The 14380-nt window shown below is 31.4% G+C and overlaps 1 protein-coding gene across 1 annotated transcript in view; it reads left to right on the top strand.

Moving 5' to 3' along the window:
• The window catches only part of LOC132737424 (uncharacterized), a 55600-nt gene extending 44066 nt beyond the window's left edge, over positions 1 to 11534 (top strand). Inside the window, exons 12-15 of the mRNA XM_060724712.1 lie at positions 6241 to 6367; positions 8580 to 9007; positions 9508 to 9665; positions 9822 to 11534. Of these exons, the coding sequence (XP_060580695.1) occupies positions 6241 to 6367; positions 8580 to 9007; positions 9508 to 9665; positions 9822 to 11120 (2012 nt within the window). The 3' untranslated portion in view covers positions 11121 to 11534. The remainder of the gene's footprint in view (positions 1 to 6240; positions 6368 to 8579; positions 9008 to 9507; positions 9666 to 9821) is intronic.
• The last annotated feature ends 2846 nt before the right edge of the window (positions 11535 to 14380 follow it).

Genomic DNA, 14380 nt, shown 5'->3' with positions numbered 1-14380 from the left:
TAATGAACATTATCAAGTCCCCCCTACACCCCAATACTACGATGTGATTTTGGTACGGAAAACTGCATTGCTTTTCTATTGCAGAAATACTTCAGACACGATTCTACAGATCCGGTTGCTGGTACTCGAAGCGTTGTAGCTGGAAAAAGCACATCTAACTAACGCATTGAGAAGTGGTAGTGTACATTACGACAAAATGGAATCCATTGGTGGATTAATTTTTTTCAAAGACTTACGCGATACATGTGTTTTTATGATCTGGACCCGATACAATGAGAGAACTTAAAATTTTGCTTTATGGACCTCATACAAACCTAGTTAGACCAGATTGAACATGAAATAAGGCAACAAACCAGTTCTTCTGTTATTTGTGGTAAACCTGACACATTGTTTTTTTTTGTACCAGGTCTGTATGAAACTCACGACTTTAGCAATGCAGTTAACTTGAGAGATGTATATATTTGCAAAGAACATGTATTCACGCCCAAAAAGACAATGCGGAATTCGTTGAATTAGCACCCCTTCTGAAGCCAGATCTGCAGATGCCATTGGACGCTGATTCCGTACTACAACTGTGTACCGAGTTGAACGATTTAATTTTGAGAATAGATTATCATTTAAGTTATAACCACTCTAATTTGCACTATAAGGCATTGTAAAATTGATAACATTGTTGAGTGGTATACCTAAAGGACACCTGTATGCAAAATTTAAGCAAAATTTTACCGTACGGATTTGGAGTTGTAGGCATTATTATGAGTCAGAACATATACATGAAAAAGGCTTTTTAAAAGAAATACATGTACTGAAAGTCTAAAAAGTATCCGTGTCATCTCATTTAAGCATGTTTTGCAAGTGTTGTTTGTTTAGATGCAAATAATAACATTCTAGTAGTGAACTATGCATGTTAAATGCATGACTATTCTCGACAGAATACAAATATGCATGGAAATATTTCTCTTCCCCATTCATTTGAACATTTTCTATCATATCATTCTAAATTTAAAAAAATCACTAAAATTACATTTAGTCAAAGGGCATGTATCAAAGTATGCTAAAATCTTTCTAGAAGTATATTGATTCATTTTGTGAAATATGGAAGGCTTTTACCGGCTAGTTTGTAATGTATAAAGCATTGAAAATGTTATATGTCGTATTTGCTCTTAGATTTAGCATTTACTAGGCAATGAATATCTGTAAAAAAGATAATAATATAAAACGAGCATATTTTTCCATTTAAATATACCTAGAAAAATACAAGAATACTGTTAAAAGAAGAATCCATACCGGGATTCGAACCCGGAACCCCTTACAGGACTAGTTCTGTCCCGACCGAGATTGCACATCATCTACTGAATAGATTCGTACCATGATATATAAGTTATACGTGTAATTTCAAGTATGTTAATTAGATTCAAACGTCTTATTCATTCGCAAGAAATAGCAACCATACTTTATAGGATGTATGAGTATTATGGTATTTAAAAGGAATATATATGATTGTTATTTCAAAAAAAAATTGATCTATGTAATAAATGCTGACTTATTTTCTCGTTTTTTTTTAGGTTTTTGCCTTGTGACTTTTCACTTATAATTTATCACTTTTTACTTATGACTTTTATCTTTTGACTTATAACTTTTGCCATTAAATTTTGCTGTTACTCTTTGCCTTTGTATAAACATTAGTTTTACTTGATTTTAGATTGCAAAATAAGCAAATTTGTGATACAATCACCAAACGCAAGGGAGCACATCAGCCGAGAGTGGTGTTGAAGTCATATAATGTTTACATGTACATTAAGCCACTAGCCTCATTTTTTGCATTAGAATTATTGCATTCATATGTTTTTATCATAGTTGATCTTTTTACGTGAAGAATCAACATCAATTGTTTATGTGAAATCAGATGTATATTAGTTTTAATTCTCGTCATTTATTTTTAATTGCCGTCTGCAGCATTAAGTATTAAAGTAAGTAAACTATTCTTGATAAATAACGATTTTTTTTATTCAGATTAAACAGTTCTGAACTATTTTCTAGATGTGAAGCTTTATTACAAATTTAATTAACATTGTAAAGAGGGTACAAGCGTTAGGCATTATAATACATTAAATTAAAGGAGATATTTTTACGGAATATTATTTAGTAATAGCTTTTTAAGGCTTTGTATTTTGCTACAAGTTGCGATGGAAAATTGATATCTCGCGAGACCGAATTAAGGTCGAGTGAGATATCAATTTTCCAATGTTGCAGGTAGAAAAATGCATAGCCTCAGAAAGCTACTACAACATAATTTAACTTTTTTATAAACTTTTTCGTTTTAAGTAAAATGATTTTCATTAAACTACCCTTCTATAAGAAATTTCAGAAAGTGAAAAATAAATTTACGACTGACGGATGAACACGTACTTTATACAAAACCGGCGACGCCTCTTACAATTTTGGTTCCCGTTTCCTCACAGCTAAGATCGGAACCAAAGTCAAAAATAATCCGGCATTTCCATATATGGTTCCGTATTTGTCACTAACATAACACGGAATTTTCTATCCGTTGGAAGAACATTTGTAGGTATAAAATAAATTTTAGAAAACGGTTTTGACACAGATATGACTTGAAAACTCTTGATGATTTCTACTTCAAACTTGTACATGTACTTATTTACATTTTCATATTATATCTGGTCCTGATTGATAAAAATACATTGTCCTCATTTGTTGACAATTTATTATTGTGTTATTGTAACTTTGTTATAACCAAAATAAACTTGCAATTTACCACCGGAATAAACAGTATTTAAATGTTACAGAGAATTTATTTATCTATGTAGAGATAGTGTTCCATTAAGATTATAAGTAAGAGGTTGAAATGAGCAGAGAAGAAATAGAATCGCAATCACTATAGAAGTAAACTGTGAGGAACCAGCCAACTCCCTCAACAGACTATCTAAATATACCTCTACTGAGAGACCACACTACCAAAGGTTTTTACCTCACGGTCTAGACCGTCACAGGTTGGCAGAGCTATCAATAATGTTTTGGAATAAATGCGTTTAAACAGATAACAACAAACAATTTTTATTCTACAACCGTGCTTTATTTTATTTAACAAAATTGTTGTCTTATAAGAAACAAATGTATTAGATAGGCAAAACAAACTGAAATTGAGCTTCATTATATTTAATTTATAAAAAGAGATAAGAAATACAGAGGTTAGCATTTTTTCTAAAATAGCACATGTGCCTTACTTAGCTTACACTTAGGAACAGCTAAAAATAAACACTGCCACCAACAAAAACTTCAAGTATTTACGTCACAGATGACATATATACATGCAATAGTTCTACAAAACAACACATTGTTGATACGTTACTGATGAAAAACTAAGACAATCATGAGTGTTCTAACGAAGCTTTTGAAAACATAAGCTAAATTAGGTAAACTTGCAACGCTAGAGTGTCTGTATTATTATTGAAGTCAAGATTTTTAAAATCATTGTCAGAGCGTTATTTCTTATTTCTAAATGTTCAAAAGAAAGAAAAACCAAACAAACAAACAAACAAAAAAACCAAAAACAAACACAGTCTCTAGCTAAAAATTTCCTAGTTAACTTTAAGAAACTGTATATATTGTATAATATATATATTAAATAACGTCCACAAGTTTTTTTTTCGAAGAATAACCGACTTTATATGGAAATCTCATAGTCTTTCCCAACCCACAGCATGTCGAAAAAGGGAATGTTTAACTTAGGAGAACGATTAAATGTTATAATCAAAAGTTTTGTTAACAACACAAGGCACTCTGTCTCGCCGAGATATATCTGCCAGTAAATTCAAGTTGATGCCTTCAACAGTTTTTGAGATAATTATGAGTTTAACAAAATGTAAAAATGAAAAAAAAAAAAAAAAAAAAGGGGGGACTTTCTAAAAGTATGATAGCTATGATAGCAAGAAATATGTATCTTTCTGCCTCGCCAAGCTATATGAACATGCAAAGTTTGATTTCGATACCTTTCTTTAAGTTTTAAAATTTTCAACGGGCAAATACTGAAAATTATGAAAGCCAGAATTATGAATACATGATTTTTCACACTTTTCTCTGTCTCACCATGACCTGTCTATAGATACAAGTTTTATACCATATTGGAGATATGGACAGTATAAAATAAACGTGGCGGGACGTTACATTGCGTGTTCCCAATAAAGCGTCCACAATAAGTCATTGGGTTAAAACTTAAAAATTATCGAGCGTCTGAAACAAGTGTGAAAAGCTAACACTTGTATTCCGCAAATGTCTGAATAATTACATAGACAATAACGAAGAAAACCAAATCACCAGTGTTTAGAAATTTTGCATTTGCTAAACTGTACTACTTTCCACTCAGAAAGGACGCTGTTTTGCAATGAATCCTCTTAGTCTTCTAAACTGGCTCCGAAAACTTGACAAATATGTATTTCTGATGCTCTTGCAACTGTTTTGTAGTTGAAACCATTCGACAGCACGTCCTTAATTCCTACAGGTAGCTTTACTAGAATTAAAATTAAAAACATTAAAAGTATGTGTTATCTCAATTGAAATAAAATACATATACATACAAAATGAAATACAAAAAAAATCCCTTAATACATAACTGTATACAAAAGTTTATATACAAATAACATGTACTTTGTACTTGGTAGGTGTCCTAAGTTATTGATGAAAAAGTGAATAAAGTTTCAACATTATATCATAACTGGTTCATGGGACCATATTTCATAAACCTTCTGACAAAACATTTAAGCTTTAAAAATGGGCATAAGTATGTCAAATTGTGAGCCACTCATACGAACTTGGTCATTGACCTTAGATGTCAACACTTTAATATGTGTTTTAAGTTTCAAAGGAATCACTAAAATAGTGTTTGAGAAACCATTTTTCATGAAAATTCTAAACCATAAATTCAAAGTCGAAAAAGAGGCATAATTTGATAACAATGCAATTCAGAGATTTATAACTTAGAGCGTGTTTTTAACAAGTTTCAAAGCTGTATGATTTATTGGTTTTGAAATACCATGTTTCATGAAACTTCTTAACTACAAATTTCTATGTCAAAATAAGGCATATAATTTGGTCCATATTCAGTATTAGATGGACGAAGAATGAACTACGGGTTGAACCGATTGAAACTGCAGCAAACAACAATTCGAGACTGGTTTGGATTTAAAACTGGAACCCATATAAAAAATAAAGTGTTTGATTCATACGCTGTATGTCAATTTGAGATTATATATCCCTGTTCCGGAAATCAAAATAAAAAATGGATACCCAATGCAATGAAATACAAGCAAAGTATTTTCTTTTCTTAATCAATTAAAAAGGCTTATATAAGAATAACATTCTCTTCTTGCATATGAGCCCACATATTTTGTGTTTTAAATAAGTCTCCAGGAAACTTAGGTAAATGAACTTACCTCGTCTGAATTGTTGTCATATTCTGTCATATTTTCCTTTGAAATTATGAGGCAAGCACGTGGAACAATAACAAAATCCATAAGTCAAAAATCAAAAGTCATAAATCAGAAGTCATAAATCAAAAGTCATAAGTCAAAAGTCATAAGAAAATAGTAAAATAAATCTATAAGTCGAAACTCAAAAGTGACCCTCCAAGGCTTCCATAGATACCTGCACTCCAGTTAACGCACTGTGTATGTACATTTGTGTATATGTATACGATTTAACTCTAACACATTTTCTACAGAAAGGTCCCCAAACTATGATACAAAAGCGTTATATATAAAACGCATCGCCAAATAGCTCGGTATACGCACAAAAACATCAACATTGACATGAAGAGCGGGCGATATTTTACATATCACACAGCATATGGCGCAACAGTAAACATATGGAAAAGACAATTCCTTAGGCAGATAAATCTATATAAGAAAATGTGAAAATGTGGTGTTGTGTTTTCTGTCTCTACCGAGCACATTGTGTTACATCTTATTTTTCCTTTGAAACAAATTCTGCTTGTAATTTAATGCGCCTAGTCGTCTGTCCATCCGTCCGTCTGTAATCACATTTGTGTCCGCTCTGTACCTTTAGAAATGATTGAAGGAAGATGAAAATACTCGGCACATATGATGTGCATAGCTCATGCTGGTATTTTTTCAGCTCAATGTCTGGTCTGTATCTTTTGAAGCAATTGATGAAAACTATTTACATTACTGAAGGTCTTAGACTAATTTATCTATTTTTGTACAGATTGTGATAGAAAGACGGAAGAGGGAAATGGCGTGCATGACAAACATAATAATAGTACTGGAAGTTCATTGTATTGCATGGGACACGATAGATTATTTTGTAAGTCATGTGAAGAGAGAAAATACAGGTAATTTGATATGTATTTATATATTTCTTTATATGGTATATCATCGTTTAAAAGATGTGAATTATAAATAACACTTACTTTTCAAATTGGTAAAACTTTTCACAATTATTTTAGAAAATATTATAAAAGAAACTGTTTTGTTACATTGTGTTAGATGAAAAAATGAATGCTTCATAGTATACTTGATTCTTGTTAGCACGCAAAATATAAAATATAATTAGGATGTGTGTGTTGTTCAAGTAGAGAGCTCTTAGGCGGTACATTATTCGTGTATTTAGACTTTTAATAGGAGGTTTAGGTTCAAACCTACATGGAAGCAACATTTTCTCTTTATCTATACTCTCTTTTCATGTATGTATCATGGTTGTTTATTGAAATCAAACGTCAATTCTTTGGTTAAGAAAGAAATGTATATTTTCATATCATGTTCATAGTTTTTGAGTTCAAACGAGTATAAAAGTATGAACAACTGAAATAACTGAATATTTTTTTCCAATAAGTATGTTCATGATCATGACCGAGTGATTAATGTTGTTGGCTTCAAAGCACTTCCCCCTCAATGCGTTGGGTTCAAATTCCCACTGAGACTTTTAGCTGGAGTAGCCGAAACATATTTCTATCATGTCCGGCTGTTTCGGAATAAATACAGTAAAACCCGTGCAAAAGACCGTTTGTTTATTCCATTCCATATAATTCCGCTGGTATAGGTGTGTCCGTCTTGAATATTCAGGAATTTTAAACATAGTTTATTCCGAACAAATTCATAGTATATAATTATACAGATAATATCTAAAATAATGTACATAAAACAAACATTACTTGTTGGAAAAGGATTTGGTCCGTAAGATAAGCTTAAAAGGACTTCTTCTTATAGTTTTACAGTGCATAAAAAACGGTGTGACTATATACGTGACTATCTTAAAATGTATTTGATTTTACATTCTTTTTTAAGTAAGTAAAGTCTAAAATGTTTCTAACATTTAGTTATGATATAAAGCAAAAATATATACAAACAGAAAGAAAGAATGAGAATACATGACTGCATCTTTTTGTTATATAAAACTAAAAAATAAAAACCTAAATTAAGATAGTAAGAAATATAAGGAAGAAACTTTCAGCAAAATAGAAATAAAGAAATTACTGAAATGTAGATAATTCGGATAGTTCGACGATTTGAATAGGAAGCATACAGTGATTTGAGCTAATGTGAATATGATCAAGAGAATCTGTAGGTAGTGACGGCTTCAAATAGTATTCTGTTTGCATCATCCCTAATGTTTGGGTCTCCATTTAATAATGTTTTGAGAGTTGCTGAACAAACGGTAAAGTGTTAAGAAGAGAGCCCACTTCTGTCAACATAGCGCTGACATTCAAAGAAAAAGTGTTAATTCCTTTCAACTATGCTACATTGATAAAGAGGAGATAGAGACATATTTTGTTCTGACGAAGTTCGTCTGTTACCGGCTTGATTTCCTGTAAAATTAACAGGGATGGACTGATTATAAGAAAAAAACACATTGCTTATTTTAATATTACAATCTGAAATCGGTGTATCTCACAAAACTTCATAAAAATCTGGCCCGCTTCGAGTTGCAAGTTCGCTATAACTTTCGTTTTACAAAATAGTTGTGCAAGCAACATATACCGAACGAAGCGGAAAATAGTGGAGCATGTTAATACATATATCTGGTTTTCAGTCCTTTCCAGCAAAAAGAGGTATAAACAAAAACATACCTTTTTGTTTCAAGATGTTATATATAAGTTAACATAAAGTTATATTTCGTTTGTTTACATTTTGTAGGATACGACGCAGTTTTGATTCCCAGCCCTGACGAATATTAAATCGAATCGTTTTCATTTCTTTTTGTTTTAATGGTTAACAATAAAATTTAGTTTATACAACATTTATGTAAGTTCGATTGTGTTGGAATCTGTAAGCTTATTGAAACACTCTCCGTTCCTGGGTCCAACCAGTACTAAGCAATGAATGTTAAGTTTCTTGCTCAAGAAAACAACAGCTTGCCCCTGACAGGGTTTGATTTCACGCGGTCGGCGATCCTTAGATTTCTAGTATGACGCGTTAACCACTCGGCAACGCCTACGCACAACAAAAGAAAATGTATATCCAACAAATTAAGAACTAGGTAATGATTTGCCTATAATTTAGTGAGTTTTTCTTCATTCTTCAAAAGCTTATTCATTATTTCCTTAGTTATTCACAACGCCTCCCTGGGAAACCGAGATATGACATGATATACATGGATACAGTTACACTAACATGGGATCCACCATCAACAATTGAGGATGGCGACTGTTATCAAATCAGTTATAAAGAAAGTATCCACGAGGAAAATTGGAAGTTTTATCAAGGTGAATTTCATTTTTCAACTGCCGTCATATGCGATTTGAAATCAAATACAGCTTTTGTTTTCCGAGTTCGTGTAGTTAATGAGGATTGCATGGGTCCTTACAGTGAGCAAAGTGATGAAATTTTGACATTACAATCACAAGCTTCAAGACTTATGCACTCATCAGTTCTGATAGAGAAAGGAAATCCGTCACCATCCAAATATGCATTACCATTATCTGAAATAAGGGAGGCAAGAAATGAACAAGCGAAGACAACTAAATTTCAGCTCGGTATGTATCTCAATCATTTTAGTTTTATGTGCCATGTTTAAATTGTCTTTACTTAAGGTCTTTCTATACAGTTGATAAAATATATATTCAAATTTTTCTTACCACAGTTAAAGCGCGTTCCTTTTACAGTATTTTTTAATGAATTGTACCAAAATGCTTAATGCCCTTGTAACGAATAATGTTTGATTTTATTAACCTACAAATTGCATCCTGCTTATACTACAGTGCATAGTTTTTGGAAATGTACGGAACTGAATGGACAGAACTTACATGTATTTATATTCAGTATATTCAGCGACTGTGTATGTTACATACTGCGTAAAAAAGTTCTTCTTTTTCTATGTGTTTTTCCATTCCTTCTATTCCTTTGATGCATCGATTTCTGTGATATTTCTTTTTTATATAACCGTACTTGAAATTCCAGAATTAAGCATTATTTAACTGTGACAAAGTTAAACTTACTTATATCAATATCATAAAAACGATTTTATTGTGTGTAGGTGCACCACCGACAAACAGTTGTAAACCAAAGACAATTATGCTAGTTGGGGCTACAGGAACAGGAAAAAGTACCTTAGTAGATGGAATAGTAAACTATGCGTTACGTGTTCATTGGGACGATCCGTTTAGATTTACAGTTAAAAATGTGGAACAAAAGGTAACACATACAATAAAAAATATCAAGTAAGTGATTATAAGCAGTGAACCGAAGTTTTATATTTAATAAATCGCTAATTTTACAATTATGTTCATTTATTCAAAATGTCAAAAGATTCTAAATTTTAATATGTTTTAATCAAATTGGTCGTTGTAGGTTGTAAATGAAACAGAATGGATAACCTGTTACACACTCAACCCAGAGATGGGAAGTCGTCTTGACTATCCATTAAATATCATTGATACCCCAGGTTTTGGAGATACAAGAGATCTGAAAAGAGATGAGGAAATTGTTCAACAAATCAAACAATTATTTACTGAAAAAGAGCCAAAGTGTCAAAAAGGCATAGATGCAGTTTGTTTTCTCATAAAATCCCAAGATGCTCGTCTTACAGCTGCCCAAAGCTATTGTTTTCAATCAATAATGTCACTTTTTGGCAGAGATATTGAAAACAACATTTGTTCTTTTGTAACATTTGCTGACGACAATGACCCACCTGTTCTAGCTGCTTTAAAGCAATCAGGATTGCCCTTTGGTAAGAGTTTCACAATCAATAACTCCTGTCTGTTTGTCAAGAACTTTGATATCAGTTCTTCTAATTCATCTCCAATGTTTTGGGACATGGGATTCAAATGTTTCCGATCATTTTTTGCTCACCTGGAGCATGTAGAAACAAAAAGTCTTCAATTAACGAGAGATGTTCTTGATCAACGTTCAAAGCTGGAAGCGACAATTAAACACTTGCGGCAACAACTAGACGCGGGACTGTCTAAAGTTAATGGTATGAAGCAGGAGATACAGATTATTGAGCAATATAAAAATGTTCTAAAGGATAATCAAAATTTCGAATATGAGGTAGAGGAAATGCAACAAAAGAAAATAGAATTACCCCGTGGCCAGCATGTCACCAACTGTACCAATTGTCATTTCACTTGTTGCGATAATTGTGATATCGCTAAAAACAAAAAGGGCAAATGTTCTGCAATGGGAAGCGATGGAAAATGCAAGATATGTCCGGACAAATGCCACTGGACGGAGCATGCTAACGCATCGTACATATTTAAATATATAACTGTCAAAGTAATGAAAACATATTCAGGAATGAAAAGACAATATAATGATGTGAGAGGAAAACTTTTGTCACAAGAACAAATAGTAGGAGAGCTTGGAGAAAAATTAAATGGCTTACTAGACGATATTGAAGACAAGATGGTTGCCATAAAAACGTGCAATGAGCGTTTGAAGGAAATTGCACTGAGACCAAACCCATTAACAATAACACAGCATATTGATTTGGTGATAGAAAACGAAAAATTTGAAAAGAAAGAAGGGTTCATGCAGCGGATAAATATCCTAAATGACTTCAGGAAAAGGGCTCAGATTTCTATCGATGTAGAAAACTTCATCAAAATAGCTCGATCTACCCTAGGTGCTGTTGGGATGAAGAGGGACTGAAACACAGATTTTAAAATATTCAATCAAACACATAATCTTATACAATCAGAAAACATGTAGCAAACCGGTCTCTTGTTCCTTCTTATAGTGTATGATAGTACATTGGATAAACATTCAAAAGGTCCTATGTTTTAGTTAATCTCAGGAAAAAAATCTTAATTGAAACATTAAAAATATTACACCACTGAATCTCTGCAATAAAGAGATTGAAATATGACAAATAAGATCAACAAAAAAGGCGGCACTCAGTGAACGCATCCCACAACACCGGAAAGGATCCCAGCAGGACACCAAACAGGACAATGCAAACGCGCAAAAAACGGAAAAGGCCACCACAAACCATTCAAAATAGGAAAGCATAGTAGCCTACAAGGTATCCAAAGAAAAAACTTAATTATAAGACCTACAAAAGGACAAGGAATAAGGGGAGGGGCTGAAGGGTTGGGTTAAAAATGAAAAACAAATAGGGGAAGGGGAAATACGTCCCAAACGAAAACAAAGGGGGGAACAAAAGTGAACCTAAATTTTTGTAAAAAAATAAACAAAAATAATGACAAAAACTTTTGCGAATACAGATGGGCCGCTTGGAACGGCCCAAAAGGCAGATAAAAGTGCTGGGGGGAGTTTAAAACCTTTACCTTTTTAAGACTATTCAATTCTTAGGGAAACTAGGGGTTTTAAATTTGGTGTAATTCGTTTTTGAAATTTTCTCAGGGCATCTGGGGGTCTTAAAAAGGGACTAAAAAGTGCCATTTGACCCTTTACAGTGTTGGTGAGACGTAAAAAAGCCAAATAAACAAAAGACAAGATAAAAAAGACAAGTTATCGTATTTAGCATCACGTATACATGTATCGATTTCCTCACTATAGTTGAAAGCATGCTTTGTCGGGGTTTTATCTGTATAGTTGCTTTGTCCCAGAATATATGCATAATATAGAATTTTGTTACTTTGAAATTAGGAAATAAGTTTATAGTTTTACTCCTGTATACAAATAAACAATTACTTGTTCTTAATTTAATGTGATTTTGTTGTTGTTGTTGTTTTCTTTTTTTTTTCATTTATATTTTGTCTTGCTTTTTTAGACTTGCTCTTTTTTGTCATAGAATAATGTTTTAATACAAATAAGTTTGAAATGATGTCGATGTATATGTTTAATCACAAGGCCATTTCATGCATCGTGATAGTGGGATTTTATAGTCCAGATGACTAATGTGTTGTCTTTCTTACAAAATAATATAGATAATATTTATTCAATGTATATTGTTTTGTCATACTCTCAGTACGGTGTATCCTGTATTATTAAGAGCGGATTAATTGTTATATTTTCTCATATTGATTTTGTGGTGTATACTTTTGCCGCACAAATTTACTCGAATAAGAAATATCAAGATTGTTTTTGTATCATTTTGGTAAACGTATAATTTAGTTTGCTTATTTTATTAAATTGAACAATAAAAAACTAGACATTGTTACATTAATTTGATATATTCCTCTACACACTATTATTAATTGTATTTCATTACTTTTATTATTTATGTCATATTTTTAAATTAATAAAAAGAAAATGCTGTTTTATAGAAAGACATAAACATTCAATAATGCTTTATAAGTGAAAAGTAATCTTTCTTTTTTAATTTTGATAGATAATTGTTTTCTTTTCAAATTTCTTTTGTGCATAATTGCCAACTTGATTTTTTCTTGAAGTTCTATGCAAAATTATTCATTATGTAAACATCAAAGAACAACAAAATTTTATTAATTCTTTGATAGACAACTTATTTTATACACATATACACTAGCCTTATAAATGTATTGTCATCAACAAAATCAATCTAAAAAATGATGAAATGTTAGTGTTCTTTGAACAGCAGAAGTTAACATTATAAATAATGTTGCAAAGGACATCAAGAACAATTCACTAACCTAATGTTAGAAATTGAATATGTATGTTGTTAGGGTAGGATGTATGCGTGTGTGTATGAGAATTGTATATATTAAAACCAACAATCTGCAGGAAGATATATTATATGGACATCCATATCAGAAATGTTTATATAATGTTCAAAAAATATAAACGTTCAAGGCTGGCACATGTATTTGCGAGGAAAAGAAACTTTTTTTTTGATATTGTTTTCTTTTTATCATTTATTTGAAGGACTGTTTACATTAACATTAAATGTATTGTATTAAAAAGTGTTTGGTTTTTGATTTTGGGGTTGCTTAATTTTTTATTTTCCCGTCTTCTTTATGTTGGGTTTTTTCAATGTAGTAAGTTCTAATATTTTTCCCTTTAATTTTTAACCCCACCCAAGGGACTTGGTTCAGTTCGACAGGCTAATAATCGTTGTGTAGTTGATGTTAGATCCTCGAAAACCATATTTGTTTTTTTTTTTAACTAATTTTTTTCTTATAATAAAAAATTTTTTGATTTTTTTTCTAATATAAAACTGTATGTTCTTTTTAAATTTTATAAACTCAAATAAATTTTTTTTAATTTTTGATTGGGGTTTCATTTTGTACATTGATGATTTTATGTGATTAAAATCAAAGAAGTCAAAACTTTGTCACTGGGTAAAATGCAAGTCTATTTTGCGTGTTTTTTTTTTTTTCATTTTTACTCTTTTTTATTTACTTTGAATTCCGTACAGTTTACTTCGGAATCCAATAGTTACCAACAAATGCCTCTGCTCTAAGGTCTATATTGCCAAACAATAGATGTTAACGATTTTTAGTTGCTTTTCCCAGTAACACTTTATTTTGTCTACTAACATGAAATATTCCATATTCTTGTATCTTGACAATGTAACGAAAACGTTTCACAATGAAAACAAAATATAAACCATGTAAACAAAAGATATATGTATATTTATTTGTTCTTTCCATTTGTTAACAGATCCACTTGATAATTTCATTTTAATACCAAAGAAGGAAAAAGTGTTTAATCCATCTAAATTCACTCTATTCTTTAATATATTGTTTTATGAATTTTATCAATGTGAATATAAATATGACATTTTATAAAAGTTGATGTTGTAACAAACGAAAAAAGACTTTATGTTCCTGTTCATTCAATTACAAGTATAATTATAATATGTATCTTAGTTAAGTTTTATGTTCTTCTCTTTTGTAATACTGTATATTTATAGAAAAGTAATCAGATGTAGTACAAAATATTATAGCAGAAAAAATGCTATTGTTTGTTCTTTTAATAATTCCATGTACACTCTTCTATTGAACCTCTATATTAAATCCTTCTAT

Source organism: Ruditapes philippinarum, unplaced genomic scaffold (genome assembly GCF_026571515.1).
Source record: "Ruditapes philippinarum isolate M1 unplaced genomic scaffold, ASM2657151v2 ctg2402_1_1_1_1, whole genome shotgun sequence".
Classification (NCBI taxonomy): domain Eukaryota; kingdom Metazoa; phylum Mollusca; class Bivalvia; order Venerida; family Veneridae; genus Ruditapes; species Ruditapes philippinarum.
Note: the sequence above shows the minus strand (reverse complement) of the source record. Positions and strands in the feature narration are given on the sequence as shown.